This window comes from Ambystoma mexicanum, chromosome 10 (genome assembly GCF_040938575.1).
Source record: "Ambystoma mexicanum isolate Mex_15411 chromosome 10, UKY_AmexF1_1, whole genome shotgun sequence".
Taxonomy (NCBI): domain Eukaryota; kingdom Metazoa; phylum Chordata; class Amphibia; order Caudata; family Ambystomatidae; genus Ambystoma; species Ambystoma mexicanum.
The window spans coordinates 99,536,678-99,564,170 of NC_090932.1; the positions used below are offsets into that span (position 1 = coordinate 99,536,678).

At 48.6% G+C, this 27,493-nt stretch overlaps 1 protein-coding gene across 6 annotated transcripts in view; it reads right to left on the reverse strand.

The window, feature by feature from the left end:
* The window catches only part of LRCH3 (leucine rich repeats and calponin homology domain containing 3), a 1,351,362-nt gene that overhangs the window by 715,142 nt on the left and 608,727 nt on the right, over nt 1-27,493 (reverse strand). For all 6 annotated transcript variants that reach the window (XM_069617579.1, XM_069617576.1, XM_069617577.1 and 3 more), the window contains exons 7-8: nt 26,355-26,448; nt 8,867-8,987 (exon numbers count right to left, since the gene is read on the reverse strand). In XM_069617579.1, coding sequence (XP_069473680.1) covers nt 8,867-8,987; nt 26,355-26,448 — 215 coding nt within the window. The remainder of the gene's footprint in view (nt 1-8,866; nt 8,988-26,354; nt 26,449-27,493) is intronic.

Here is a 27,493-nt window from a genome sequence, read left to right on the forward strand (position 1 = left end):
GGTTCAAATGGTCTCCTGTCTGGGTTTGCTACCTGGGCATAATCGTTTCCAGGGAAACACAAACGTATGTAGATAACTGTGAAACTTTTCTACAGCTGCTAACTGTGAAACTCCAAATGTGGGCCGAACTTCCCATCTCTTCATATGGTCAGATAGCACTCTTGAAAATGGTGGTCCTTCCCAAGCTTCTATACTACTTTGGCAATGTTCCCCTCTGGTCAGGCAGTGCATTTTTCACAAAACTTCAATCTTTGGCCACCTCGTTTGTATTGGGTGGGAGAGCCACTAGGATGAAAGAACAAGTTACTTCTTACCTGGTAACGTCCTTTCGATGGGATGTTCCTCCGACGTATTCCTTATCTTAGATAATTCCTCTCCAGCTTGCTGGCCTCTGAAATTATTTCTCTGTAGAGGGCGCTGCGCGTCAACGTCTGCCGAGTTGGTGTCCCTCGACAGCCACCGTATCGGCGCCGACGTCACCATGCCCATAAATAGCCATGTGCGCCGTCCATTGCTCAGTTCCGTTTCGTTTTGTAGCATAAGTCTTGCATGAATTGGCTAATGACCTTGAAGAAGCGAGCTGCAACCACAAGGGAAGTATTACTGCGGGGATGGATGGGAGGGGCGATAAGGAATACGTCGGACGAACATCCCATCGAAAGAACGTTACCAGGTAAGAAGTAACTTGTTCTTCAAAGGGATTGTGCCCTCCAACGTATTCCTCATCTTAGATAGACTCCCATAGCAGTGGCATGTAATTGAATGTAATACGGCTTTGCCAAATCTGGTCTCTTGACTAGCAGAAGAATCCAGGTTGTAAAATCTTGTGAATGTATGTGCGGACGACCAGGTGGCAGCCGCACATATGTCTCGGACCGGTACCCCTCTTTGGAGGGCCGAAGAGGCTGCGATACCCCTGGATGAATGAGCCCTAAGATTCTGAGGGGGCTCTTTCCCTGCCAGTTTGTAACATTACAGAATGGCCAAAATAATCCACCTGGAAATGGTCTTTTTTGTTATGGGTAGTCCCAACTTGTGACCTGAGTAGCCTACAAACAGTTGATCTGCTTGCCTAATCCTAGCCAGTCTGCTGATGTAAAAGCTTAGAGCTCGCCTTGGGTCCAACCTATGTAGCCTTTCTTCCTCTTTCCCCGGATGGGGAGGGGGGTAGAACGAAGGTAAGGTAATTTTCTGAGTGATGTGAAATTCAGAAACCACCTTTGGGAGGAAATTCAGCTTCACCTGTAGGACAACTTTGTCCTTATGGAAAATTGTATGGGGGGGGTTTACAAGATAGAGCTTGTAATTCGCTCACCCTCCTAGCAGATATTAGTGCTACTTATTAGGACAGTTTTGAGAGTGAGAAATCTCAGCGAACAAGAGTGGAGTGGTTCGAAGGGAGTACCCATTAGGAAATTTAAGACTAAATGTAAGTCTCATAAGGGAACTTGGAATGGTCTTGGAGGATAGACATTAGTTAATCCCTTGAGAAATTGTATTACTAAGAGTAGTTTGAAATACGATGGTTCCTCCGCAGTGCGCTTGAAGATTGATAGTGCCGCGAGATAGCCTTTTACAGTGCCAACTTGAAGGCCTGAGTTTGCCAAGTAGAGAAGAAACGATAACACCGTTGGTGTACCGCATGAAAAAGGGTCGATATTGTCCTCTCTACACAAGCTACAAAATGTGTTCCAACGGCAGCAGTATAAAGACTTTGTTGCTGGCCTTCTGGCCGAAAGCAACACCTCCATGACGTCATCAGGGAGGTCCCAATCCTTGTACCTTAACCTTTCAGAAGCCAAGTGTGAAGGTTGAGGGTTGTTATGTCTGGATGGAGAACCTGACCTCCCTTCTGTGAGAGAAGATTCTCTTTGAGTGGAAGACTGATTGGAGGGCAGATGGACATATCCAGAAGGTCCGGGTACCATGTTCTCCTGGCCCAGTCCGGGGCAATTAGGATCATGGTTTTCGGGAATCTTCTCAACCTCCTGATCATTTGAGGAATAACAGGGACTGGTGGAAACGCGTAAAGGAGTGGAATCTTCTAGTCCACTACGAATGCGTCCCCTAGAGCTCCTCTCGGGGGAAATTCCCTTGAACAGAAGAGATTGCCTTCCTGTTGGTACTGGTGGCGAACAGATCCACCTGAGGGGTTCCCCAAAGGGCGAAGATCTCTTGAAGGACTTCCTGAGCTAGCTCCCACTCGTGGGAGACTGCTCTGCCTGCTCAGAGCGTCCGCTGTCAAGTTCTTCTCTACGGCTAGGTGAACTGCCGATAGAGAGATTCCTTCCTGAATTGCACAAAACCAGAGCTGCATTGCCTCTCTGCACAGTGGCAGTGACCCTACGCCGCCTCTTTTGTTGAGGTAGTGCATGGCCACTGTGTTGTCCGTCATTATCAGGACATTTCTCCCCTGTACTGATGGCAGGAAAGCTTTCAGCGCTAGTCTGATCGCTCTCAGCTCTAATAGGTTGTTGATGTGTAGTCCGGACTCCGATGGAGACCAACGACCGCTGATGGCCAAGTCGTTGGCATGGGCTCCCCAACCCGTGAGTGAGGCGTCTGTGACTACTGTTATCTCCAGCCATGGTTGTGAAAACAGTTCTCCTTTCAAGATGTTCTCTGGATAGGCCCACCATTGAAGGTCGTGGGCTACCTTGTCCGGAATCCAGAGGAGATCTGTCATTCTTCCTGAGTATTGTGACCACTGGGTTCTTAGTGCCCACTGGAGAGATCTCATTCTCAGGTGAGCCTCTGGCACAAGGAAGATGCAGGATGCGGAAGATGCAAGATGCCATGAGGCCTAGCAATCTCAAAAAGTCGAAGGCTGGGAGATGTTGGGCATTTTGAAACTTGTTGACCATCTGCAGAATATCTTGAGCCCTTACCTCTGGTGGCGAGGCTTTTCCCAGGGAAGTGTCCAGGACCGCTCCGATGAACTGGAGTCTCTGTGATGGTATCATCTGTAACTTCTTTAAATTGAGGGAGAAGCCCAGTTTGTGAAGGAAGTGGCAGACATAATCTATCTGGATCTGAGCTTGTTCCGGAGATACAGCTTTGATCAGCCAATCGTCCAGGTACGGGTAGAAGTGGATCCCTTCCCTCTGTAGACTTGCAGCCACTACCGACATTAGCTTGGTGAAGACCCTCGGGACGGAGGTCAGCCCAAATGGCAGAACTCGAAATTGATAATGAGAGCCGCCAATTGCGAACCTCAGGTATTTCCTGTGTTTGAGATGGATTGGTACATGGAAATAAGCATCCTGGAGGTCCAGGGATACCAGCTAGTCCTGGATCTGGAGGGCCTGAAGGATCTGAGAGAGAGTTACCATCTTGAACTTGTCCTTCCTGAGGAACTTGTTCAATTCTCGCAAGTCCAAGATAGGTCTCAGTCCTCCGTCCTTCTTCAGTATGAGAACGTAGGGGGGAGTACCAGCCCTTGTTCCTCTCCGCTACAGGTACCGGTTCTATGGCACCTTTCTCTAGCAGGTCTACAATTTCCTGTAAGAGGAGCGGATCTGGAACTTTTAGAGAGCTGTGCCCCGGTGGATGACCGAGTGATGCGTAGAAAGGGTAGGCAGTAACCTTGGGCAACTGTCTCCAATGCCCAAGCATCTGACGTAATAGCCTGCCATTCCGTCAGATGGTGAGTTAACCTGCCCCCTACAGGTGTTTTGTGTGGAAAGACCTCAGAGTGGTTTGGGGGCGGCTGATGCAGATGCTGAGGGTAAAGAGGCACCTGCTGCTGCTGCGGCGGCCTTAGTACTTTTGACCCGTCCACCTCGGGTGGATCTCCTTTGGCCTCTTTGTGCCGGCTGTCCTCTGCCTTTCTGCCTTTCCCGAATGCGGAATAATAGCGAAAGGACTTTCCTCTCCCAGAGGTTCCTTAGGGGCGAAAAGGAGTTTGGCGGATTGCAGCTCCTAAAGATTTTGCTGCTGCTTTAGATGTTTGCAACTTTTCCAGACTGTCATCAGCCTTTTTACCGAATAAAGAAGAGCCGTCAAAGGGCATATTCAAAGGTCTGGCCTGTACATCTGGAGCAAAGCCAGACTTTCGTAACCACACATGCCTGCGGATTGTAGTACTTGCCGCCATGGCCCTGCAGATACTGTCAGCGGAATCGATGCCAGTTTGAAGAGATTCGCACATGGCATCTTTGCCATCTTTAATGATGTTAAGTAAGGCTTCCCTTTCATCTCCTTCCGGTATGCAGTCAGCCGCTGATGAAGCACACTCCCACAGTGTGTGACTGAACCTGGCGAGCGTACAAGTGGCGTTGATGGATTTCAACGCCATACTACAAGCAGAAAATACTTTTTGCCATAGAATCTTACCTTTTGTCATCCCTGTCCTGTGGAACAGTAGGATAAGCGGATCTGCTGCTTGATGAAATTGCTGCTTGAACCACCAGGCTCTCTGGAGTCGGGTGTTTTGATAAATATTCAGGGTCAGCCGCAGCTACCCTATTCTTGGCTGACAATTTTTTATTGACTGCAGGGATAACCTCAGGAGTTTCCCAATTTGATGATTTTTCCTTTGTAAAGTTTTATGGAAAGGGACCACAGGATCCTCCTGTGGACCTTTATCTAGTATGTCTGTAAGGTCATCCTGTTGAAAAACAGGTGAAGGCGCAGACCAACCCATGAATTCAATAATTCTTGCCATAAGGATTCTATAGGGGATTTCGGCATGTTCCCCTGGGTCTGGTTTGACAAATTCCACTTCTGGGAAAGTGTCCAACCCACTTGCCTTATGTAAGGATTTCTGTAGGTCTTTCAACCTTCTTTCCTCAGAGGTAAAATCCTCTGAAGCAGGTGGTGTGGTCCTCTGCAGCCCGAAGGGTCTTTCTTGATCAGAATCCTTACCTTCTTCATCGATTGAAGATAATCTGGGTTACTCTGACCTCGGAAATGGTGTAAAACCCATTTCTAAAGCAGAAGGAGCCAAACTTGTCATTATTGGCCGAGAAAAAGTCGATGTCGTAGACGCCGATGTGAAAGGCTTCGAAGGCGCCAAGAAAGGCGTCGAAAAAACTGGAAGAGGCCTCGAGGAACTCGAGAGGATCGGGATCCTGCTCGAGGATGTCGACGACATTCTCAGCATCGTGCTGGAGGCTCTGGGTAGAACCGTTGGCTGTGAAGTAGCCGTGTTTTTTTCTTTTATCGGCATTGACGTCGATTCGATCGACCGATGCGAAGAACCCTTCGATAACAGCGTCGATGGCGCTGATCCATGAGTCGAAGGGACTTTCGACGACGGCATCGAAGATGGTGCCTTCCTACCCGATGGCCCGTGGCGCTCTCGGGTGGACTCTTTCGCTGGGTGCAACGACTCGTGGCGTTTCGATTTTTGGGTTTTTCACCCAGGGTATCACCCTCAGCTGTCTTCGAGGGGGTCGAGGCCGCTTTCTCAAAGACGCTTAGCATCTTTTTCCTGAATTCCTTCCACTCAGCCTGAGAGCTGTTTTGTGGGGCAGGAGACCCTTTCTGGGGAAACAGAAGATGACGAGGAAGGGGATCTTCGACATCTCTTTTTTGAGTGTCTAGATCTCGACGAGTGGTGGGAGCTACTTCGAGACCTAGAATGGGAATGCTTTCGACGGCGAGGAGACGACTGCCTCGACTCAGCCGAAGAAACTTTCGAGGAGGTTTTGACTGACTTACCTCTCTCGAGCTTCCCCTTGCGCTCCTTCAAGGCTTTCGCCGTCATGGACATGCAGTCCTCACACTCTGAACAATGGTGATCGACTCCCAAACACCACAAACAGATCCTGTGAGGATCCGTTAGCGATATTTTCTTACTGCAGTCTCGAAATTTTTTGAAGCCGGACCGCGGAGTCGTCGGTTCGGATGAGGAAGCAATTGAGTACAAGTTGGTTTTATCAAGGAAATATAAGAGGTTTATCTGACTGAACTGAGCAACGATATTCCGAGGCCCCATGAAGCGCGGAAAAACAGAACTGAGCAACGGACGCCGCGCGTGGCTATTTATGGGCATGGTGACGTTGGTGCCGATACGGTGGCTGTCGAAGGACACCAACTCGGCGGACGTCAACGTGCAGCGCTCTCTACAGAGATAAAAATTCCGAGGCCAGCAAGTTGGAGACGAATAATCTAAGATAAGTAATACGTCGGAGGACACAATCCCTTCAAATTTGACAAACTGGTGGAACCATATGCGAATGGTGACATTGCTGCACCAGACTTCGAGCTTTATTACTTAACGGCACAAGACCAGTTCGCCAAACACTGGTATAATCAAGAAGATACCGCCACACATATCCCGATAGAAAGGTATGCAGCATCCCCAAAAGATCTCTGCTCCGTCATATTCAACACACGTAATAGAGACCCCTGCAGATTTGACCTTGTTAGTGTCACAGTCCACGCCTGGACCATGATATACAAAAGAATCAACAGAGATACCGTACAACCCCCATAGCTCCACTCTGGCGTTTCCCTGGAATCTCCCCCACATTCGATGAAGCTATACAGAGAACCTAGGACCCAGATAAACAGTTGGAGATGCAGGACATGTACCCGGAGGGTAAATAGGTAAGCCTGGGCGACTTTGTAGATACCATCGGGGGTGGGCAGCTGAAATTGCTCCACTATCATCGCATGAGGGGCGCATTCGGTGCGAGATGGCCGATGTTCCCAGAAGAACCTATCACACACAAGTGCATATGAGCTATAACAACCGGGGATGGTACGGGGGTGGGGGTTTCCAAATTGTATGCCCCAATACAAACACATTCCCAATCCTTAAACACCATCAAAACAAAATGGGAGTCCGACCTGGGTACGACATTGGGCGAAGAACAATGGCGAAGAACAATGGCACAGATACTGCCAACTGACAAAAACAGCATCTCTAAACAAAGGCATACGCTTGATTCAGTTCAAAATTCTCGATCAACTACATTATATCCCTGTTAAGATGGCCAAGTTTATGGAGAGTTGCTCTGGGAAATGTTTGAAATGTGGGGACCCACACGCGAATGCATTTCCTATGTATTGGGCGTGTCCTCTTATTGCTGAGTTTCGGAGCAATGTTTCTGAGATTATTGAAAAAATAACAAATCCTGGTCTCTCTCACTGCCCTGAAATATCAGTTTGGTGACATTGTTAAGGTGGCTGAAACCACGAGAAGGCTTTTCAATGTATCATGTGCTGTTGCTAAAAGATGTATACTGCAATGCTGGAAGGCCACATATGCACCCCACCCCGTACGGACGCTTTTCTCTGACATTTGAAATCACACAATACAATAATATTCTTTACAGTGCAATGTAGTTACAGAAATATATAAACATGTAGGGATTGAGAGATCATGGCGAGGAGGCAGGGGAAAAGTCATTCTGAGATATAATCTCACATAAATAGCTTCTAAAAGGGGCGCATAACTTTGGGGCGTTTCGTTACAGGCATGGACAATACAAATAGTTCTTCACATTCATTTATAAATGTCAAATCTCAGAGAAAATCGTCCATATGGGGTGCGAATGTGGCCTTCCAGCATTGCAGTAAACATCTTTTAGCAACAGTTTAAAAAAGAAGAACCTTCTTTGATTCCATCATGTGCATTAGAGAAAAGATCAATGGAAACTTGAAATAATGCGTTGACCATAATACAGTTTCCAAGTGATATGCCTAAACCTTGGTAGTAATAAAGCAAACAGTAGATATGAATATGGAAATAAGCACCATAGCGAATACTGTTAAATGGTAACTACAAATGCAAAAGTGAGTACTACTGACGGGCCAAGGGCCACGGTCACAGCTTGATTTTGCAGCCTAACCTACAGTCTTGCATACAGGAAACAAAAATAAAGCAACAGGAGAAATCCAGTGAGAAATAGACGGAAAACGAATTATTTTGGTCAATGCAAATCCAAAATGCAGTACAAATTGTATCAGCTTTGTGGCCTACTCTCAGGATTACCTCTTTCATTTAGTTTGATGGTCAATGCAACAACATATTGAGAGAATTAGCATTTTCTGAACCATCAAATGAGATGTAGGAGAGTGCACCAGTAGAATTATAAAGGTTTCTATTAGTTCTATACCCTATCAAGAGAAAATGACTCGGCCATAAATTAACTGCTGGTTTGAGCAAAGAAAATACGGGAAGGACACAAGTGAAGTAAAACACAAACTAAGATATGTAATCAGATAGGGGGTACACTTGACAATTAAAGACCATAATCTAATCTCTCTAAAATTAACACTATTTAGCAACATGCAGGAACAAGGTCAGCAACATACTGTATAGTTTTAACCACTTGCAGATGGCCTTTACCAATTATTAAACAGGTTTGCAGTAAAGACTCTTCACAGTACTGTCAAATGTATTTATCAGATATCCACATAATTATGGTGGTTGGATTCGGCCGGTTACCCGAGAAGGGGCAAGTGCCCGATAATTAAAAGGCATTGAATAATTTTTTCAGTCATAGATTGATGTATACAGATATGGATTGTTCTGCTTTAACCTTTGTTTCTGATGGACTTTCCTTCAGAATTAGCTTTCTAATTGTATGACATTTTGGGCTTTTGGGATTGAAAGAGATGCAGTTTGGTTATTATTGCACAGTATTAATCTGCATCCAAATGTATTTATTCACAATTAATGCACATGCCAGCTAATATCTAGCACCTTAGAAACTAAAGACTTGTTGCAGGTTACTACTCAATGGATAGGAAGCAAATATATCCATACACAGCGAACTGGAAGAATAAACCCCAGTGTGCTGTGATGCCAACCTCTCACCAAAGCCTACGTTTATCACCAATGTTCATAAATTAAACCTTTTAGGCACTTCATTTGTTTAAAACACAATAAACATAATGGGTGCGAGTTTACCTGCACCATTGGTAAGGTGCGTGCTCCCTCTGCTATCCAGGTACTGGCCCTCCCTTCGTAGTCTCTGCTCTTTAGCAGCTTCAGCTATCCGCTGGGGCAGGTCCGAGAATTCATCTGTAGGCTTTAGAAAGGGTAAAGGGTCGAATCAATCATTAAGCTCTACTGCCGCAGACAGGCACCAACCACAATCATGGATGAAAGTATCACTGGCAAGCACTGTGGACATGCACGGACAACCATCAACTAAAGGAAGACCAATTCTGTGATATAACTTCTGATTAGAATCATCTGTGGATGTGCATTACATACTATTGTGAACATTTCTGGGCCGAGGTACTAAAGACAAACATTTAAATCTGTGCAACATACTCTCTAGTCTTCTAGAAGCATTACATTTTTTAACAAGTACCTGGAGGTCCAGTATTTGTGGTACATTTTCAAACACTTTCACATTTCCACAGAGTGCCTTTTAAACACACTTTAAAGGCCATTGAGTGCAGGTGTGCAGCCACCATGGAACATTGTGAAAACGACAGCGTGGATCTCGACACAAGAGTACCACAAATCTCTGGTCGGTAATAACAGGAGCAGGTTGATATTTTGATCAAGAGTGTGAAAAGTGACTTTTGTACAGATTGTATGGACTACTGCACACCTGTATAGTATCCCACATCAAACATAACATTTTATAGCACAAATCTCAGCACATTCCCATTACATACACCTCCAAATGCATGGAATTTCCTTTCTATCTGGCAACCCCAGATCTATCAGGCATAAAAGATTGTGAAATGAGTGGGGCCATATGAAGGAATGGGTCTATGGTGAGGAGTACAGTAGGGTAACAATGTGGCAGTTGGCGGCTTCTCTCCCAGACACCTGTGCTGCCCCTCACGGTCATTGATGGGAATACTGTCCTAAAAGGAGTCGTTTTGTAGTAAGATATAGGTCTGCTTAGTTTCCAAAGCCACTTCAGTATACTGCAGTGTAAAAATTATAAATTGCTCACTGTAGTGACTAACTTAGTCCCCTTTCCTCCATACTGCATGGCCGTCCCTTCCAAGGGACGGGAGACGGAACCTTTTTGACCAGGAAAAACCTTCCCCTTTAAATTCAGAGGCGTTTTGGGGTGCGGCCCAGGGAGCATGCGCTGCCCTGACTCCGCACTCCGCCGCCACACCTCAGTCCCCATTGCCAATAGATTTAGCATTGCCTAATGACACCATTATTATTAGGGGGAGGATGGTGGGACGTATGGAGGAAAGGGGACTAAGGACTAAGAGTACGTTAATCACTACGGTGAGTAATTTATAATTACTCTTACATCCCGTCCCCTTTCCTCCCTACTGCATGCGCGATTACAACTGAATGTAGCCCCAGGGTGGAGAGGAGACCCTTGTTAAGCAAATAGGTTCCGGAGAACCGCCTGTCCGAAAGCCGCATCAGATCTAGAGCCGACATTTAAACAGTAATGCTTGCAGAAAGCCGAGGGAGAGGCCCAAGTGGCCGCCCTGCTTATGACTTGCCAAGGGACATGGCGCTGGAATGCGATGGCCGTTGCCTTGACCCTGACTCCGTGTGCGTGCATGTTGGTCGGAAGCGGCTTGTGCTGGCCCTCGTACGCTTCCTTGATGGCCGAGACCATCCAGCGGGATATGGAGGGCTTGGAGGCCTGATAGCCGGGTCTTGCGCTTTCAAAAGTGACAAACAGGGTGTCCGATTTTCGGAAGCCCTAGGGCCTGTCCAAGTAGAATTTCAGGGCACGCCTGACATCCAGGCAGTGCAGCACTCTCTGTGCTTCGTCCTTGGAATCGGCAAAGAACGTAGGAAGGACTATGTGTCCGCAGGAATACTTTGTCCCTGTGAAAGGTAGTATATGGTTCTGAGGCGACCAGCACCTGGATTTCGCTAACTCTACGAGCCGAGGTGAGGTGAGGCCGACTAGTAAGGCAGTCTTGATGGTGACCAGCCTGATGTCCGCGGAAGCCATTGGCTCAAACAGTTTGTGCGCCATGGCACCCAAGACAATATTTAGGTCCCACACGGGATGCAGCCTCTTGACGGGTGGGTAGAGGCTTGCGAGCCCCGTAAAATGTTTGCCGATAGGATTGGAGGAGGAGAAGGTGGTCCCCTCCTCCGAGTACCTGTAAGCTCCGATGGCTGCGAGGTATGTATGGCAGGTGTCCACCTGCACCCCAGAGTGCCCGAGGTGCGCCGAGAAGGAGAACACGTCGTCCAAGGTACATGCCAGGGAGTCGCTTTCCTTGGAGTCTGCTCAGTGGCAGAATCTGGTCCATTTACCTTTGTACTGGGCCCTGGTTGCCTAGCACCCTGTATGATAGATCGGGAAGAGTGGAGAACCGATTCCGGAGATGTAGGCTTGACGAGCCAGTCGTCAAGGTATGGGTAGATGTGGAGGCCCTGCGCTCTGAGGAGGGCAGCCACCGTATTCGTGAGTCTGTTAAAGACTATGGGGGCCGAAATGAGGCCAAAAGGAAGGACCTTGTATTAAAAATGGTAGCCCATTAACCTGAACTGTAGGAAAGAACGATGGGGCTGCCAAATCGGGACGTGTAGGTACGCGTCCTTCAGATCCAGGGAGCACATCCAGTCTCCCTTGCAAAATGTCTCCGCTATAAAAGCTGGCGTAACCATCTTGAATTTCTGAAGGGGTAATGAGAGGTTGAGAGTGGAAAGGTCCAGCACAACTGTCGGGCCCGTCTGGTGGTTCTTCTGAATGGTGAAAATCCTAGAGTAAAAGCCCAAGCCTCGCTGGGATGCTGGGACTTCCTTCACTGCCGGGCTCTACGAGCGACCGGATCTCCGCCAAAAGAGTTGCTGTCCCAACCTGTGGGAGGGGAGGGGAGGAGGGAGGAGAGGCTGGAATAGGGAGGTGGTACCCCGTGGATACTACAGAGAGGATCCAGGGGGTCTGCGAAATTCTGGCGCCAAAAATGTGCATGGAGAGCAAGCCTAACCCCCCACTGGAGAAACGTAGACCCGAAGGGGCGTGTCATGCCTTCTTTCCCTTGGAGGCTGTCGCAGAGGAGGGTGACAGGAAAAAGCCTTTAATCCCCCCTACCTACTTTTTGTTGCTTCTGCCGGTTCTGAGACGGCAAGCGGTCCGGCTGCCTGGATCTCCATTCCTGGAAGCTGTGGAACCCTCCATACCTACGCCCCCTGTCAGAGCGCTGCTGTGACTAGGTGTACGACTTGGGCGTGGTCTTTGTCAAGATGGATAAAGACTTGGCCGTTTGTGAGCTGTTTTTCTTCTTATCCAGCTCTTCGTCCGTGGTGTAGTTGAAGAGATCCTCCCCCTTGAACGGCAGATCTAATATGCGTTCCTGGACGTCCGGAATGAATTCCGTGGCCCGGAGCCAGGCTGTCCTCATGTCTGTGGCAATACAGGTGGCACGGCCAGAGGTGTCGATATGGGCCACAGTGGATTCCATGCGGTTATGCGCTACCAGCTTGGCCTCTGCCAGCCCTGCCTTAAAACGTGATTGGGGCTGCATATGGAGTTCTGGGAGGAAGTCCGCAAATTCCAGCCATAACCTCTGCTTAGCGGCAGCCAGCATGGCATCGGCTTGACAAAGGTGCAGGGACGTGTTGGAATAGAGTTTCTTTCCGTGTGCCTCCACGATCTTCTCCTCCTTGCCTAGTAGAGCCGCAGAGGAGGAGGCAGAGGACGACTGAGGCTTGGAGTATAGTGATGACGCAGCGATCACTGAGGAGTGTGGTTGAGGATGGGCCGATAGCAAGAGTGTATCCTCTCCATCTGCCTGTACTTGACGTCCAGGTGTCGATTGACCAGCTGAGCCGAGTGGGGCTTAAGCCAACCCTTCTTGGCCAGGAAGACTACATCGGTCTGCAGAGGAATCCCTGTTTTGGCAGAGGGATGTTGCATGATACTTCAGCCAGAACTCCCTCTGCCGGCTGCTCGAACTCGGACTGGGGCCGGCCCAGGTATTTCACCAGGCCAGCAAGACGCTCGCGGAAGGCCTTGGCTGAGGATGGCGTGTCCGGATCCCCCTCGTCATCCGTGTCCTGTGAATTAGGAGGATCCTGCAGAGGTGGAGCTGGAGCTGGAGGCTGGAGGCTGGAGCACAGGGACCGCAGCCGGAAGCTGAGGAGGCGGCGGAGACTGGTACGGAGCCGCCTGAGGAGTCGGCTGGGGAGCCGGGACCAGCGGCTGCACCGGCCGAGGCACTTGTGGTGCCACTAGCATAGTCGGGAGGACTTCCCCGATGGCGTCCTTGAGGATAACCCCCATTCGAGGTGACTTTAAGAGCCTGAGGAACCTCTCGAAGAACCCCTCTTCACTGGTCTGAGGGGTGTCTAGGGGATACTGACGGGGTAGCCAGGGGCTGCTGAAGCCGCTGCATACCCTGCCCGTATCGAAGCAGTGGGAAGCTGCCTTGCACATAAGAAGGATAGGCTGTCGGCCACGTACCTGGTTGAGGCCCGTCCCACCTCGACACTCGTTCTTTGCCAAACTCCTGGAATGACGTACAGGGGCCTCTGTCTGGCGTGGCGGCCCTCTTGTCGAGATGCCTGCGACATGTTGCGCGGCTCGCTGGGCCCAGCCTCCTCCAGGACTCTGGATCACAAGGCCTACCCTGCTCCTCAGGCCTAGGCCCGGGAGGTGTGACACCCTCGGCCCGGGAGTCGGTAGAGCTGCGTTTAAGCGCCCCCCTCGGATGTATTTCCGGTGCTAGGGTGTAGCCCCTCGGCCATTTTGCCGGTACAAGGGCGGAGCCTTCCGGTCCCTCAACACTGCCACCTGGGACAGCTCTGGTCCTTCTGGAGAGTTAAGAGGTAAATGGCGGGGGTATCAACCTGGCCCTTATCCCCGAGTCACATTTGGGCACCCCCCATAAGGGACCAAATCTCCGGACATGAGAGATTCCAAGACTGGCTCGAGGGAGTGGTAGAAAGAGTGTGGCAGGTCCTGAAAAAAGGTGTGTTCATAGAGAAAAGTGAGCTGGAAGCTATTTTGGGAGGGGAGGGGGGGAGATTTTGGTATTTAAATACTTGCAACTCAAAGGGGTACTGATGTCAGGACTAGAAGGAAGACCTGCAAAGGGAACTGACATGTACAGAGACGGTGTTGGCTACAGGAAAGAGGACGAAGGGACTCATCTCCCGGATTTTACCAGGCCCTACTGGAGGCACAGGGTGGAGACAGGTGTACATGAGGAAATGTGAGAGGGATATGGAATTTGAGATGGAAGATGATCAGTGACAAAGGCTGTGTGATAATGCCCACTGCACATCAGTGGCCTGCCAATATAAACTCACGGGTTAAACCTCTTATACAGGTGCGAGTGGGACCCGGCGAGACTATCACTGATGTACACGGGTGCTGACCCTCACTGTTGGAGGAAATGCGGGCTGAGGGAAGACTACTGGCACATGTGGGGGGCCTGCAACAGGGTGCAGAGATACTGGAAAGAAATCCTGGGGTGGATTAGGAACTTGGATGGGGTGGATAGACGATTGGACCCTCTCCCGGTGTTATTTGTGATAGCAGTGATGGAAGGAGACTGGACTAAGCTCCCGCTCATGCCACACTTCCTGCTGTTGGCCAGAGCTTGTATCGCAGGAGGTTGGAAAAGGGTGGAACTCCCCAGCGAAAAGAAATGGGCAGCTAAGGCCCTCAACATATACCGAATGGAACAGCTCGCTAGACAGATACATGGCCAATCCCCCTCAAGGGACATGGAATGGGCATCCTTCCTGGAAAGACGATCCGGAAAGGCCCCATCTAGGAGGAAATCAACAGTCCCCAGAGACTTGGAGGGAGAAATGAAATTTGGAGGAGAGTGGGCGCAGAGGGAGAGTGGAGGACAGGATAGTAGCACGATGGGTAAGAGAGGGGAGAACGGGAGATTATTACACAATGACAGACCTCATGGCGGACTCCAGAGTGGGAAGACAGGAAACGTTAGTGAATGTTGTGAATAAACTCCAAACTAAAGGAAGGTGGCGAAATAGGAGCCTGGTGGTGACAGGCTCCAGCGCTCCAAATGCTAGTCCCATCAGCCATTTTGTTTAAGTCAAAAACTCTGTCATGGTGTGCAGAGTAACCAGTAAATGTTTAACTGAATTCTTGTAAAATAACCGTGATGGTACACCAATAAAACTAAAAAGATAAGACATTCCACTTTAAACTAAACACAATCTTCCACTGCCAGCCAATGAAGCGTTCAGCAAGACACGTGTATTAAAGTATGGAATTCTGGTGGGCGGGGGGGGGCTAGAGAGCCCAACCAAGAAGGCTGGGACGAGCTCGGTTAGACTCAGGGACATCACCCCAGATATCCTGACAAATCAGTTCAGCCATACAACGTGTTCAGTTGTGTACGTATTACTGAAGCTGTGGTGCGGGTATTGTGCGACCCAGGAACGGAGCAGCATTCATTTGACGGCGGTGGACCGGTGTTGGCCTTCCGGTGCGTCTGCCTCTCCCTGCACACATCCGCTGAGTGTCGTGCTGAGTGGTTTGCAGGTTGCGAGGGCACTAAGGCACAGAACAGAGGAGGACTACGCAAAGGGTGGGAGTGACCAGACAGACCGAATCCGAGGCTCTAGTGCCTTCAGAGGATCAGCTGTGCTTAAGACAGTCTGACGGTGTGGTGAGTGCAGTGCAGATGTGTGCAGGGAGAGGTACAGACAGACGGCGTTGCACCGGGAGCTACTGGTGCCTGTGGTGACGGCATCCCAGGGTGTTCTGTAGAGGAAGGAGAAGCCTTTTGGACATGTGACATGGCTATGTACGGCGGCGTGGTGAGGACTTCCTTTTTTTTTTTATTAGACCCATGTCTGCAGCCAGCAATGATCAAGACCACCACCCCTGTAGGAGGTGAGAGGCCTGCTGGACTACCAGAAAAGCTGTGACAGATGGGGTGAGGGGGGCCCATACGGACGCCTACTTGAGCGGCATTGTGGCGGAGGAGGCCCTGAGGGCAAGCTCCGAATGAATTTACTACCGACTTACCTGGCCCTGGGGGAGTCAGTACGCAAGTGCTGCTCTGGGTGACTTATCACAGGCAGGACAGAGTACGGAGCATCGTGGGCTGAAGCGAACCTGTGCGGTGTGTAGTCTGCACACTCCAGCTCGTTGGTCAAGCCATGCCTGAAACCACGTTTGGATATTACAGGCTGGGGCCTGGAAATAGCTGGGAGTGGGACTCCAGCTAAACTCCAACAAAGAGGATAGCAGGGTAGACAGGAGGCTGTGACTGGGGTTTGAACCCGTCTACAAGCTGGAATGGGGCAAAAGTGGGGCAAGGTTGGGTTTGTGGAGTGCTGGTTGCTTGCAGAATGCAATCATTTTGACTGGAGGGGCTGGTGAGTATCTGAAAGAGCCACCAAGATGTTCTTACTAGGAGTCGTAGGGTGGTGGACTGGCGCCGCGTGGGAACGGGCCCACGAGAGGTATACTGAATGATGGGGAAGGGCCAGCAGAAACAGGAGCTGTGCATGGGGGGTAGGAGTAAACATCATAAACAGAAAGCGCAGTTGGCTAAAGGCATGGATGTAGGCCCGCCAGAAGATCGTAACCATGAAGCAGCTTTTGGCAGGAATCCAGGAATCAAGGACTTCACTTGAGTGTAAGGTTCAGATGGTTACAGTTGAACTTTTCCTTGTGAAGGCAGACCATAGGAAGATGGGGCAACATGTGACTGAAGCAGGTCAAAGAGTTGGGGAATTGGAAGACAAGGTCACCGTACTAAAATCCTGAAATGACGCACGGGCAGCTGCAACAAGAGTGCTCGACGTCAAAGCCGAAGATGCGGAGGGCCGCTCTCGGCAAAGGAATATCAGAATTTTGATTGCAGAACGAGAGGAAGGCCCCAGTATGGAGTTGTATTTCGAGCGGCTCTTCACAGATGTCCTCAAGATTGGGGGACTATCAATGTGGTTTACTAGTGAAAGAGCGCACAAGATGCCGGGCAGAAGACCCCCCATTTGGAGATATGCCACGGGCTGTAGTGGGGTGCTCATATGGGTTAGGGATGCAACAATGCTGAAGAAATCTCAAACCATGATAGACAAGGAAGGCCAGTATGTGGCCATACTTGGGGAGATCCTGGGGACACGGATGTTCCTTCTCGGGACCTACACTCCTGTCATGGCTCAGGCAGAGTTCTTTCAGAATATGCAAGAGCTTTTCGTCCAACATAGACGCAAATGGACCCTTTGGCTTGGTGATTTTAATTGTGTGCTGGATTGTGCTCCGATGTGGCTAGTACTACGGTCAGACCACTGAGTACAGAGACTAGGGCCTTATCACGAGTGGTGGGAGACACAAAAGTACTCATAGCCCTAAGTACCCCTTTCCTCCATGCTTGTGGGGGTGTACCTGGAACCTTTGGCAGTGAAAATAATTAAGCTTCCCCTTTAAATGTAGTATAGCGTGCGGGGCGCAGCCCTGGGTGCCAGACCGCCCACTAGCCCTTATTCCCCTTTTAACACCTCGGATTCTGGTAAGCTAGGCTATGTTGTTATTCTACTCTGATTCCAATGAAAAAAGAGAACGGGGTGGAGAGGAAAATTCAGCTGGATTTTAAGAGGTTCCTGAGAACCGCTCGTCCTAACGCAGCGTCCCTTCTGGAGCTGGTGTCCAGAGAGCAGTGTTTGCAGAACGTGGACGGCGTGGCCCAAGTTGCTGCTTTGCTGATTACCTCCCAGGAGACATGCCTTTGAAATCTACTGCCGTCACTTTGGTCCTTAATGCATGGATACCTGGAGGAACCTTTTTGCCAGTAGCCGCGTAGGTCTCTGAAATGGCCAGGACCATTTAATGGGCGATGGATAACTTGGATGCCTGGATACCCTACGCGGAGCCTCCAAACGTGTCAAGCAACTCAGACCTCCAGAATGTCTTCATCCGGGAGAGGTAAAACTTGAGGTCCATCTGTATATCCAAGGAGGATCGGCGGATTAGGGAAGAAAACCGAGCAGACAGATCTGATTTAGATGAAAAGGGGAAACCACCTTGGGCAGGAATTTTAGATGAGTGCGCAGACTCACTTTCGTTGTGAAAAAGCATGAACGGCTCGCATGACAACAGCGCCTGCAGCTCAAAAATCTTATGTGTCGAGATGAGCACCACCAGCAGGTTCGACTTGAGTCACCCACTTGATGTCAGCCAAAGCCATCGGCTCAAAAGGCTTAAGCTGCAAGGCTGCAAACACCACATTCCGGTCCCAGATGGGGTGGGGCCTGTGCACTAGCGGAAACATTGTTAAGCCCTTGAGGTGTGCTTTGATCACGGGGTTAGCTCCTGAGAAAGTGTCATCTGATTTTTTGTAGGCCCTGATGGCCACCAGATACATGCAGCAAGTATCCACATGGACCCCGCAGCAGGCCAGATGTGCAGAAAAGGAGAGAACATCATCAAGGGGGCAAGTGAGGGGGTCCACACCCGCCTCCTGAGCCCAATGGCAGAATCTAGTCCACTCACTTTTGTATTGGGAACGATAATGCCACAGTTGCTTGCTGAGAATTGCGCACGGCGAAACCTTCACTGATCAGGAGGCATGCCGAGAGCGCCAGTTTCCCTGGGTCTGGGTGTTCCACTGCCCCATGCTGCTGCATGAGGAAGCCCCTGCTGAGGACTGGAAGATGGACCGGGCCTTGCGAGCTGCAGGAGGTCTGAAAATCACACCCTCTATGGCTAGTGAGGTGCTATCAAAATTAGTCTGCAGACCAATGACTTCCGAAACTTGCAATTGGTACTGTAAAGCAAGGGAGGGGGAGGAAGGTACAAATGAGTTATCTGCAATTCTTGTTCTTCAGCGTGGGTCTTGCATGGATTCACATGCTCATCAATATTACCCATCATCAGACTGGGAATCCTTGGTGAAAAGAAAGCAGTTTAGCTTTCACTGCTTGTATCTATAACCTATCAGTGTCCTTTGGGTTATACGGCCCCCAGCCAATGACACTCATCCTTCTAAACTCCACCCCTTGTGGCCATATTCAGATTTGGTAGTGCACGTAAAGTGGCAGTATGAACCAAGAAGAGCCAGAGAGGGGAAAGAGGGAGGGTGGTTTGCATGTGAATCCATGCAAGACCCATGCTGGTGAACAAGAGTCACAGCTAAGTAACTTTTACCTTCTCCAGCATGGGGTCTTGCATGGATTCACATGCTCATGAATACGATTACACAACAGTACAAATAAACAACCACGGGTGGTGGCAAGGCTCACAGAAGCAATACACTTACCCCTGAGACAGACTCGCCTCAAACAAACATGTTATGTAGCACCACGTGGATGACGCGGGACTCCTCCCTGGAATCCCTGTTGACACGGAATTCCGAGAAAGTGTCAGTCGACCTCCACTTAGCAGCCCTGCAGATGTAGAGCTGGAGAACACCAGAGACAAACGCAGTTGTCGCTTTGATGGCTCTGGTGGAGCGGGCTCTGGGCTGGCCTGGAGAAGTGGTCTGTTGACCAAACAACGGCAATGCAGGATACAGCCGCAGAGCCAACTGGAGATGGAAGCCGTAGACAAGGTCTTCCCATGTCCAAATTTACCATTTCCCTAGTGTCTTGTGCGTGAACTTCTGGGCACCTGGGCATGAGCAACGTCCAGCAAATGCAACACCCTTTCAGCAGGCAAAGACGGGTTTGCAAAGAAAACTGGTAGAACCAAAGGCTCATTGAGATTAAAGTGATGGAACGTTCGGCATGAAGGTAGGATAGGTTTTCAGACCTACTTTAGGCTGTCCGGTCATTTGGTCGACAGAAAATTGGTCGACAGACAAATGGTCGACACAATTTGGTCGAAAGACAAATGGTCGAATTTTTTTTATTTTTATATATATTTTTCAGGTTTTCGTTTAGGAAAAAAAAGGGTTTTTAAGCAAAAAAAGGGGGTTGGGGGGACTACCCCCCAAAAAAAAAAGAAAAATGTGAAACAACCAAAAAAAATAAAATTCGACCATTTGTCTTTCGACCAAATTGTGTCGACCAGTTGTCCTGTCGACCTTTTTTTTTTCTACCAAATGACCGGTAACCCTACTTTAGTTGTGTGCAAGGACAAATACGGCTGCTCACAGGATTGGGCTTGCATCTTCACAACCCGCCTGGCCGAGTTGATAGCCACCAGGAGGTGGTCTTCCATGATAGAAACATTAAAGGGGCCTGATTCATTGGTTAAAATGCAGAGGCCCCATGACCATAGATCAGGCCACATTTAGTTTCCGGGGCAGGAGCCCTCACCGGCTGGAAACTCCTGAAGAGACTTGTGAGGAACTCAACGAGCCCGTGCAACCGCAGAAGAGTTTGCCCGGAGCCTGCGTGCACCGGGATATGGCGGCAAGGCGGACTTTGATAGATGCATGGGCAAGAAAAGGAGCTACGGAGAAGTGACCCGCAGCAGTGCAATTTATGGCGCCCGGCAACACGCTGTGAAGAAGCAAGTTGACGTGTAAGGGGCCCTGGCCAGGATCTTCTTGTATTCCAAGGGCAGCAAATAGTGTGCAAATTCTAAGGCTGCAGAAGCCAGGCCGTGAGGTCCAGGGACACAGGGTCGTAGTCCTGGATTTATCCCCCTTCTCTAGAGATGAGGTCAGAAAGTGGCGGCAGTTGGATGGCTCGGACCACCGACAAATGGAGACATTCCGAGTACCAGATCTGCCTCGGCGACACCAGCGCAATGAGGATCATCCTGCAGTGGCAAAGTCTTGAGTGTGTTGGTCACACATTGCAGAAGCGTAATTGGTGGGCAGGCATAAAGGAAGAGCCCCTCCCAGGGGAACAAGAAGGCATCCGCCAGACACTTCAGCTGAGGATATCTGCTGGCAAACTTGTAACACTTGTAGTTGGCAGCTGTTGCAAAGAGGTAGATCTGAGGAAGACCGCTATCACTGAAGATGCGCAACACTTGTGCTTGCTGAAGCTCTAATATGTGGCAGGACATTAGCTCCCTGCTGAGAGAGTCCGCTAAAGTGTTCTTGACGCCTGCCGGGTGAAACAGGACGAGAAACATGCGTTGAAGAATGGCCCAGTGCCATAGAGACTGGGCTTCCAAGGAGAGTGTGGTGGAGCAGCTGATGCTGGAACGACACGAGGGCCCAGACGACCGCCCGCACTTACAGGACGTTTACGTTTAACTCCTTTTCTTCAGGGAGCCAGAGTCCTCCGATTGATTTGTTTGATTGTTTATTTGTATAGCGCCTATACACAAAGTGTTTCAAAGGGCTTCAAGGAGCGAGGGAACATGGGAGGATACAGTTACATTCTTACAGGTCCTTGAAACAAATCAGAATGTGAAAAAGGCTATCATATCAGATAGTACAAAAACATCGAACAATAAGGGAGAGGAGGGGGGAGGAAAAAATGAGACAAGACTAGCAGTAACATTACATTACTATGCCTGATGACCATTGTTGCAGTGCATGAATGACAAGAGGAGGGGGAGGATGGGAGGGGAGTGGAGAGAAAGGGTAAGAGGAACAGAACAAGTGACTATCAGTAACGGTCAATGCCTATTGTAGGTAGTGCTGGGGAGGGAATGGGAGGAGAAGACAAGGAGGGAAGGGGGGGAGACAGACAAGCTGTTATCAGAGGTCGAAGAACAAATGATAAGAGTTAGTGCTAGGATAAAAAGAAAAAGAAAAAAAGGGGGGAGGGGGAAGGGGGGCAGGGACAAGAAGGATGCAAAAGGCAGGCAGCTGCTATTACTATGCCTAACGGCAATTGAGGTAGTGCCGAACATTCCACAAGACAGAGGGAGGGAAAAGAGGGAGGGGAGGTGCCTTCACCATCTCTTCTGAAGGAGTCGCCAGACACTATGCTGTGTTGAGCCGGGCGCCCAGGAGCAGTGCGTTACGAGATGGCACTATGTAGGACTTTGGAAAGTGGATCGAGAATCCTAGCAAAGTAAGAAATTGTGTGGTCTCCGCTGTTTACTGGGTTGCCAGTGCATAGGAGCGGAACCAGATGAGCCAATCGTCCAGGTAAGGGTAAACGTGGAATCCCTTGCATCGCAGATGCGCTGCTACCGGGGACATGCATTTGGTGTATACCCTCAGGCCGATTTCAGGCCGAAGGGAAGGGCCTTGAATTGGTAATGTCTCCCTTCAACAGCAAAATGCAGGAACTTCCTGTGTTTGCGATGAATGAGGGATGTGGAAGTACACATCTTCTGGATCGAGAGTTGCCAGAAAATCCCCTTCCACAGCTGGTTGAGCATGTGCTGCAACATGACTATCCTGAACTTTTGTGATTCAAGGATCTTGGTGTGGCAAGTCTAGGATTGGTCGCTACCCCACTGACTTTCCTCACTAGAAAGTATCTGGAGCACACTTAGGAGCCCCGGAGGTGCTGAGGTACTGGTTCTATTGCCCCTTTGCGTAGCATGACCTGACCCTCCTGCAGCAGCTGGGCCGTGTTTAGTTCTTGTTGCCCACCAGGAGGGAGGAGTGGAGAGAAGGCTGGGAGAAGCACCAGTCTTAAAATTCTGAACTGTGCCCCTGCTGAAGAACATCCAGCAACTATTTGTCTGTTGAGTTTGTTCGCCACTGACGAACAAAGTTTAATACTCGGCCTCCCGCTTTGTCGTTTGCGTCCTGAATTGGGGCTACGACACTGGGTGCCACCGCCGTAGGCCTGGGAGCAACCCTGTAAGCCTCCTCAGTGGTTAAGCAGGAAAGCCAACGATTGGGGGTGGTGTATCCCTTGACGATCTGGCGATTCTCCCCTTTGGGTAACGAAAGGACTATCTCTGTTGCCGGGTCCTCCGAGAGGGTGCAGTCTCTGCGTCGGTATTGAGGCCTGGAGGGTGTCATCTACCAACTTCCCAAATAGGTTGTGCCGATCGAACGGCATGTCAAGGACTTTGGACCAGTGTGTGCAGGGTGAGTCTGGGCTGATGCAACTCCTATTGCGAGCAGGAGACCCCTCGTGATCTGTGTAGCAATCCTCCTGCAGATCATTTTCCTAGTCGGTACTTAAGTAGATCTGCTCTGGTCTGTCTGGTACAGCCGCTTGGTCCAAGTACTGTGGGAGCGCCACCGGAGGGACGGTCTGTCTCTCCTTCTCAGGAGGCTGCTGTGTCTGTGCGGTCGCCGGGTACTTCCCTGACCCTGGAGTGGCTGCCCCCTTGTTGCTGCTTCCGCAGCCGTATTTCGCCTTGGGCGTAAGGACACCTGTGGAGTGGCTGCCATCTTCTTCGCTGACCCACTCTCCTTCAGTGCTATCGCAGCGGTCGTCGTCGAGTTCGTAGACTATGAGCTTGTAGATTTTGTTGACAGTGCCATTGTCGACTGTTGACCTGCATGCTGCAAGGTCTTTGCCAGCTTTGACAAGTCTTCTCTAGACTTGTCCTTCATCGGCTTATCCACAGACACAGAGTTTTGCCGGGTTTGGGGACTTCCTCTTTGAAGAGGACCCTTTCGATGGTAGACTCACCGTAGAGGCCGATGGTGATGGCGATCGCCTTTTTCCCCGACTTAGTGCCCGCATCAGCGGCAAACGCAGTGGCGCAGAGCTTGGCCTTCTCTTTGATCCCTGAGATCAGGGCGGCTTCAAAGGATCTTGACCGCCTCCCAGAGGTAGTTTGCTCCTCGGACCAGCCAGTACTAGATGAGGCTTGGCTCTGCCCCGCGGCTGAGGCAGTGGCGTTGCTCGACTTGAGTCGCGCCGACAGTCTGCTGTAGCAGTCTTTTTTGTTTGTCTTCAAGAAACCACGGCACACCTTGCATCCCTCCTCATCTTGGTCCGAATGCAGGCAATATAAGAATTTAAGATGCCGATCTTCCACAAAAACGTTCCTTAATCCACACTTCCTGCTGAGTTTGAAGAGGCTATGACTTTCCTTCTTCTCTTCAATCATACTTGAAAGGCATAATTGTAGGTCCAAGGCAGGGCCTTCCCAAAGCTTCGATGCGACGGATCCCCGCTGCCAACTTCTTTCCTTCATCAAAGATAATTAAGCAAAATTCAGTCAAATTTCAAACTATTGTGGCTAAAAATCTGAAAAAACACAAAACACAAGACCAACTTGAGGACTCCCAACACTGAAGCATGCAGTAAAACTCTGAAGATTACCACGAGGGGTGGAGCTTATGGAGAGGACTGTCATTGGATGGGGGCAGTATGACCCAGATGACAGTGATTGGTTTAGAGGAGCGATACAGGTTTAAAGTGAAACTGTTTTTTCTTTTACTGAGGATTCCCAGCATGACGATGGGGAATATTCATAAACATGTGAATCCATGCCAGACCCCATGCTGGAGATCAAGTGCGCCACTGGAAAGAGCGGGGAACTATTCAAAGACTAACTAATCAATGACCCGACGATCATGGCCCGTGAAGAAAGTGACCATTTTCCACATATTACAGGTTGGTCATGTAATAAATCCCGTCTCAGAAACAATACTAGTGGAGAGAGGGGGAGAGAGGGAGAGAGGGAGAGAGGTCAACAGCTCATACTGCTTTTCTCTCTGATAAGAATGTTGGCCATCACTCTCAAAGATGTTCAGGCATTCGTAAATAATGGTAAAAACCTTTTACCGAACCCAAGCAATCATTTTGTGCTACAAACACACCTTACAACTCAAGGAGAACAAAAGCAAAACCATTTCAAGCAGAAACTCACATGGTGGCTAGTAGAAAGGGTGCTAAAACAAGTGTGCTTTTGTACAGCACCTTATATACCATTGGTATGATCTCAAAGCGCTGTGGGATGAGCACTCTTAGGGACCGTATTCCAAGTCAGTGGAGAGAGAGAGTAGTATTATAGTATATAGTACTTGGGTGCACTCAGTATGTGTGCTGCAAGTGTGGTTTGCGGGTTGAATAGCTGCATTCTAATGCTAGGCGCGGGTGCAGTGGTTGTGCGGGATCAGCAGAATGTGTGCAGCAAGGCCGTTGACCTCAGAGACTGCATTCTGGTGGTGGTGGAGCTGCCATGGTGGGGCTTATGTATGAGATTATGTGTGCAGTGAGGCCAATGTTTTTGTGGGGTATGGCTGTGTTCTAAAGACTGTTGAGGTGTGTAGGTATGTGTGCAGTTAGGCATAATTGATCGAGAGGTATAGCTACGTTCTATTGTTTGTTGGTGTAGAAGAGAGTGAGCATATCATGTGTGTGCGCGGATTGGTGGGGGACCCCTATTCCGGATTACCCACTGAGCTGACTAACTATCCTGGAGTTTCAGAGTATTGGTTCTTCGAGAGAAATTCCCAGTCGAGTGCGGAGCATGAATAATATGAGACCCGTGACTACACAACATTGATTATTCTCTGCTGAAAGTTAGGGTACTGCCTCATCAACATTAAGTTGGTGACAACGCTGATGTTAATGTGCAAGGTAAAAGATACAGGAACTATAGAAAAAGACTGGCGGTCAGAGGGTACAATTCCATCATACTTTGATCACTTCACATACAACTGCTGTCTTAATCGCTGCGATCTTATGGGTTTTTTGCTTTTAGTTTAATAAAACCTTTCAAAGTTAAACAAATATTACAAATTACAATTCCAAATACATAAAACATACATATTAATTTATTTGCAAGAGAAAAATACAGAAGACTTCAAATCAATTTTCCTAATAGATCATGAACTGTGATTAAGTAGCACTCCAATGCAAAAATCAACGCAACCTACCGCCCCCCTCCATCAAACATGGCAAAAGGACTCAAAGTTTAAAAAGCACAACTCATGCAGAAAACCTTTTTTAACGTTTTCTTTGCGTTGTCACAACTAATTAGCAAGTGCTTTAAAATCTTTAGCAAAGGTGAACTTTGGCACAATAAACAGCCTTTAATGTTCTTAAGACCTCAATATGGTCCCTGTCTTCCAAGAGGTAAAACCAAATCTCACATAGATACAGCACTAATTCCTAACAGGGAACCTGGAGAGGAATTTGGGCAGCATCATAGTGTCTCAAAATGTTTGCATACGCTAGGTAGGATTTATAACTTTCAATGTAAGTTTGCTGATTGCAAAACTCATGAAACATTTTTCTTCACCTTTTGCAGGTTCTCAACTAATGAAAGGCAATTTGAATCTATTGCTAATAAAATTCACCAAAATCTGTATTAAAGCTATTTAAAGCCTTAGACTGTTTCTTTGATAAGGCCCGATACATGTCGCCATATAACGACTTTGTAGGGGGATCTAGAATCTTTGAAAACAATTTCAATTTGTTCCAAAGGATAATACATCTCCCAGAGGAAAAATGGCGAGTTGTTCCTATTGGAATAACAATCATGTGTTATTCCAATAGGAACAACTCATTTAATTTTTTTACTAAAATATGACCCCTCCCCTCTCCCTCCCAGATTGATGTACCACCTACCACAAGCCACTGAACCCCAAATCTTCAAGCATGCTGTTTGCATGATCAGTGGCTGACCTCAAACTATGTTATCACAGGAAGGATGGAGGACATACAAGAATAATCTGGAAAGAACAACTCTCAAAGAAATCAAATGAGAAAGTTACAATTTCATTTGTCTTACCTCATTCCCAGACCACCTTTTGTCACCACTGTCCACACTATTGAAGCCAGAGTCCAGAGCGCCATATGGGCGACTTGTGTACAGTTCCTCAGGGCTGTGAAGAAAGAAAAAAAAGCTAAGTGAAGTAAACACATCTTGACTTAAATAAATAAAACAAAGAGGCAGTTCCAACAGAATAAAATATCCCCTTCCCCCAAGAAATGTGCATCAAATATGCCCTACTTGCGTGAAAATTGCAGTAAATGTACAAGAGAGAGCGTCATCCCAACTCGGTATTCCATCAATCCACTGCCCTGTTCCGCTACATTATATAAACCTACTTTAGGTAACAACTTTTTGTAGTCCAACTAGAAGCAATCTAGTGGGTTTGCACATTAAATTCTTATTAGACTCCTGAGTAAATACATGCTATCATAACCGTTGTAAACATTAACATGTTTAATTGTCACTGGAGGAATATGCCTGTTTTTCCCCCCGCTAATAAAATACTGTATTGGCTACAAGTACAGTATTGAGTCACAAAAATGTGACTGCCTCATACTGATCATGGCATTATTAAATGTATGTGCTGTAAGGCATAAATATCCGCATATTCTCACTAGGGAACTACTTCAGGACCATGACCTATGAATTCAAATAAACCTGCGTTTTCGACTTTTTACTGTTATTTTTGTCACAACGCTTCATTTTCTGGACAACATGCATTTTACACTACATCAGGTGCTTTTTCAATGTACTATTTCCGATGACCACTTGTGAACCATTAGCATGAAAGCGATAGAGGGGGAGAAGCTGCACACAGAGGGATACACAGTCTGCGGATGTCCTTTGACTATGCACCCACTAGGTTTCCATCTCTTACTCTGAACAGAGCTGATACTGCAGCAGCCAGTATCAAGCACTGTAGTATTCAACAGAGACCCCAAAGATCAGGACTACTTGAACCTATTTGTGGATCTACATAACGTTCCCGAAAAAGTTGTACTACAGTTTGCGTTTTCTGATGAAGTTTATATTCCCCCACCAAGGAAAAGTAGACAAATAAAAGTAAAATGATTTACATTTCCTCTAGGGGTCCAGGAGAATTGTAATGACAAAAAGTATTGTACAGGGTTACAAATTATGGGGAGCTGGGAGCT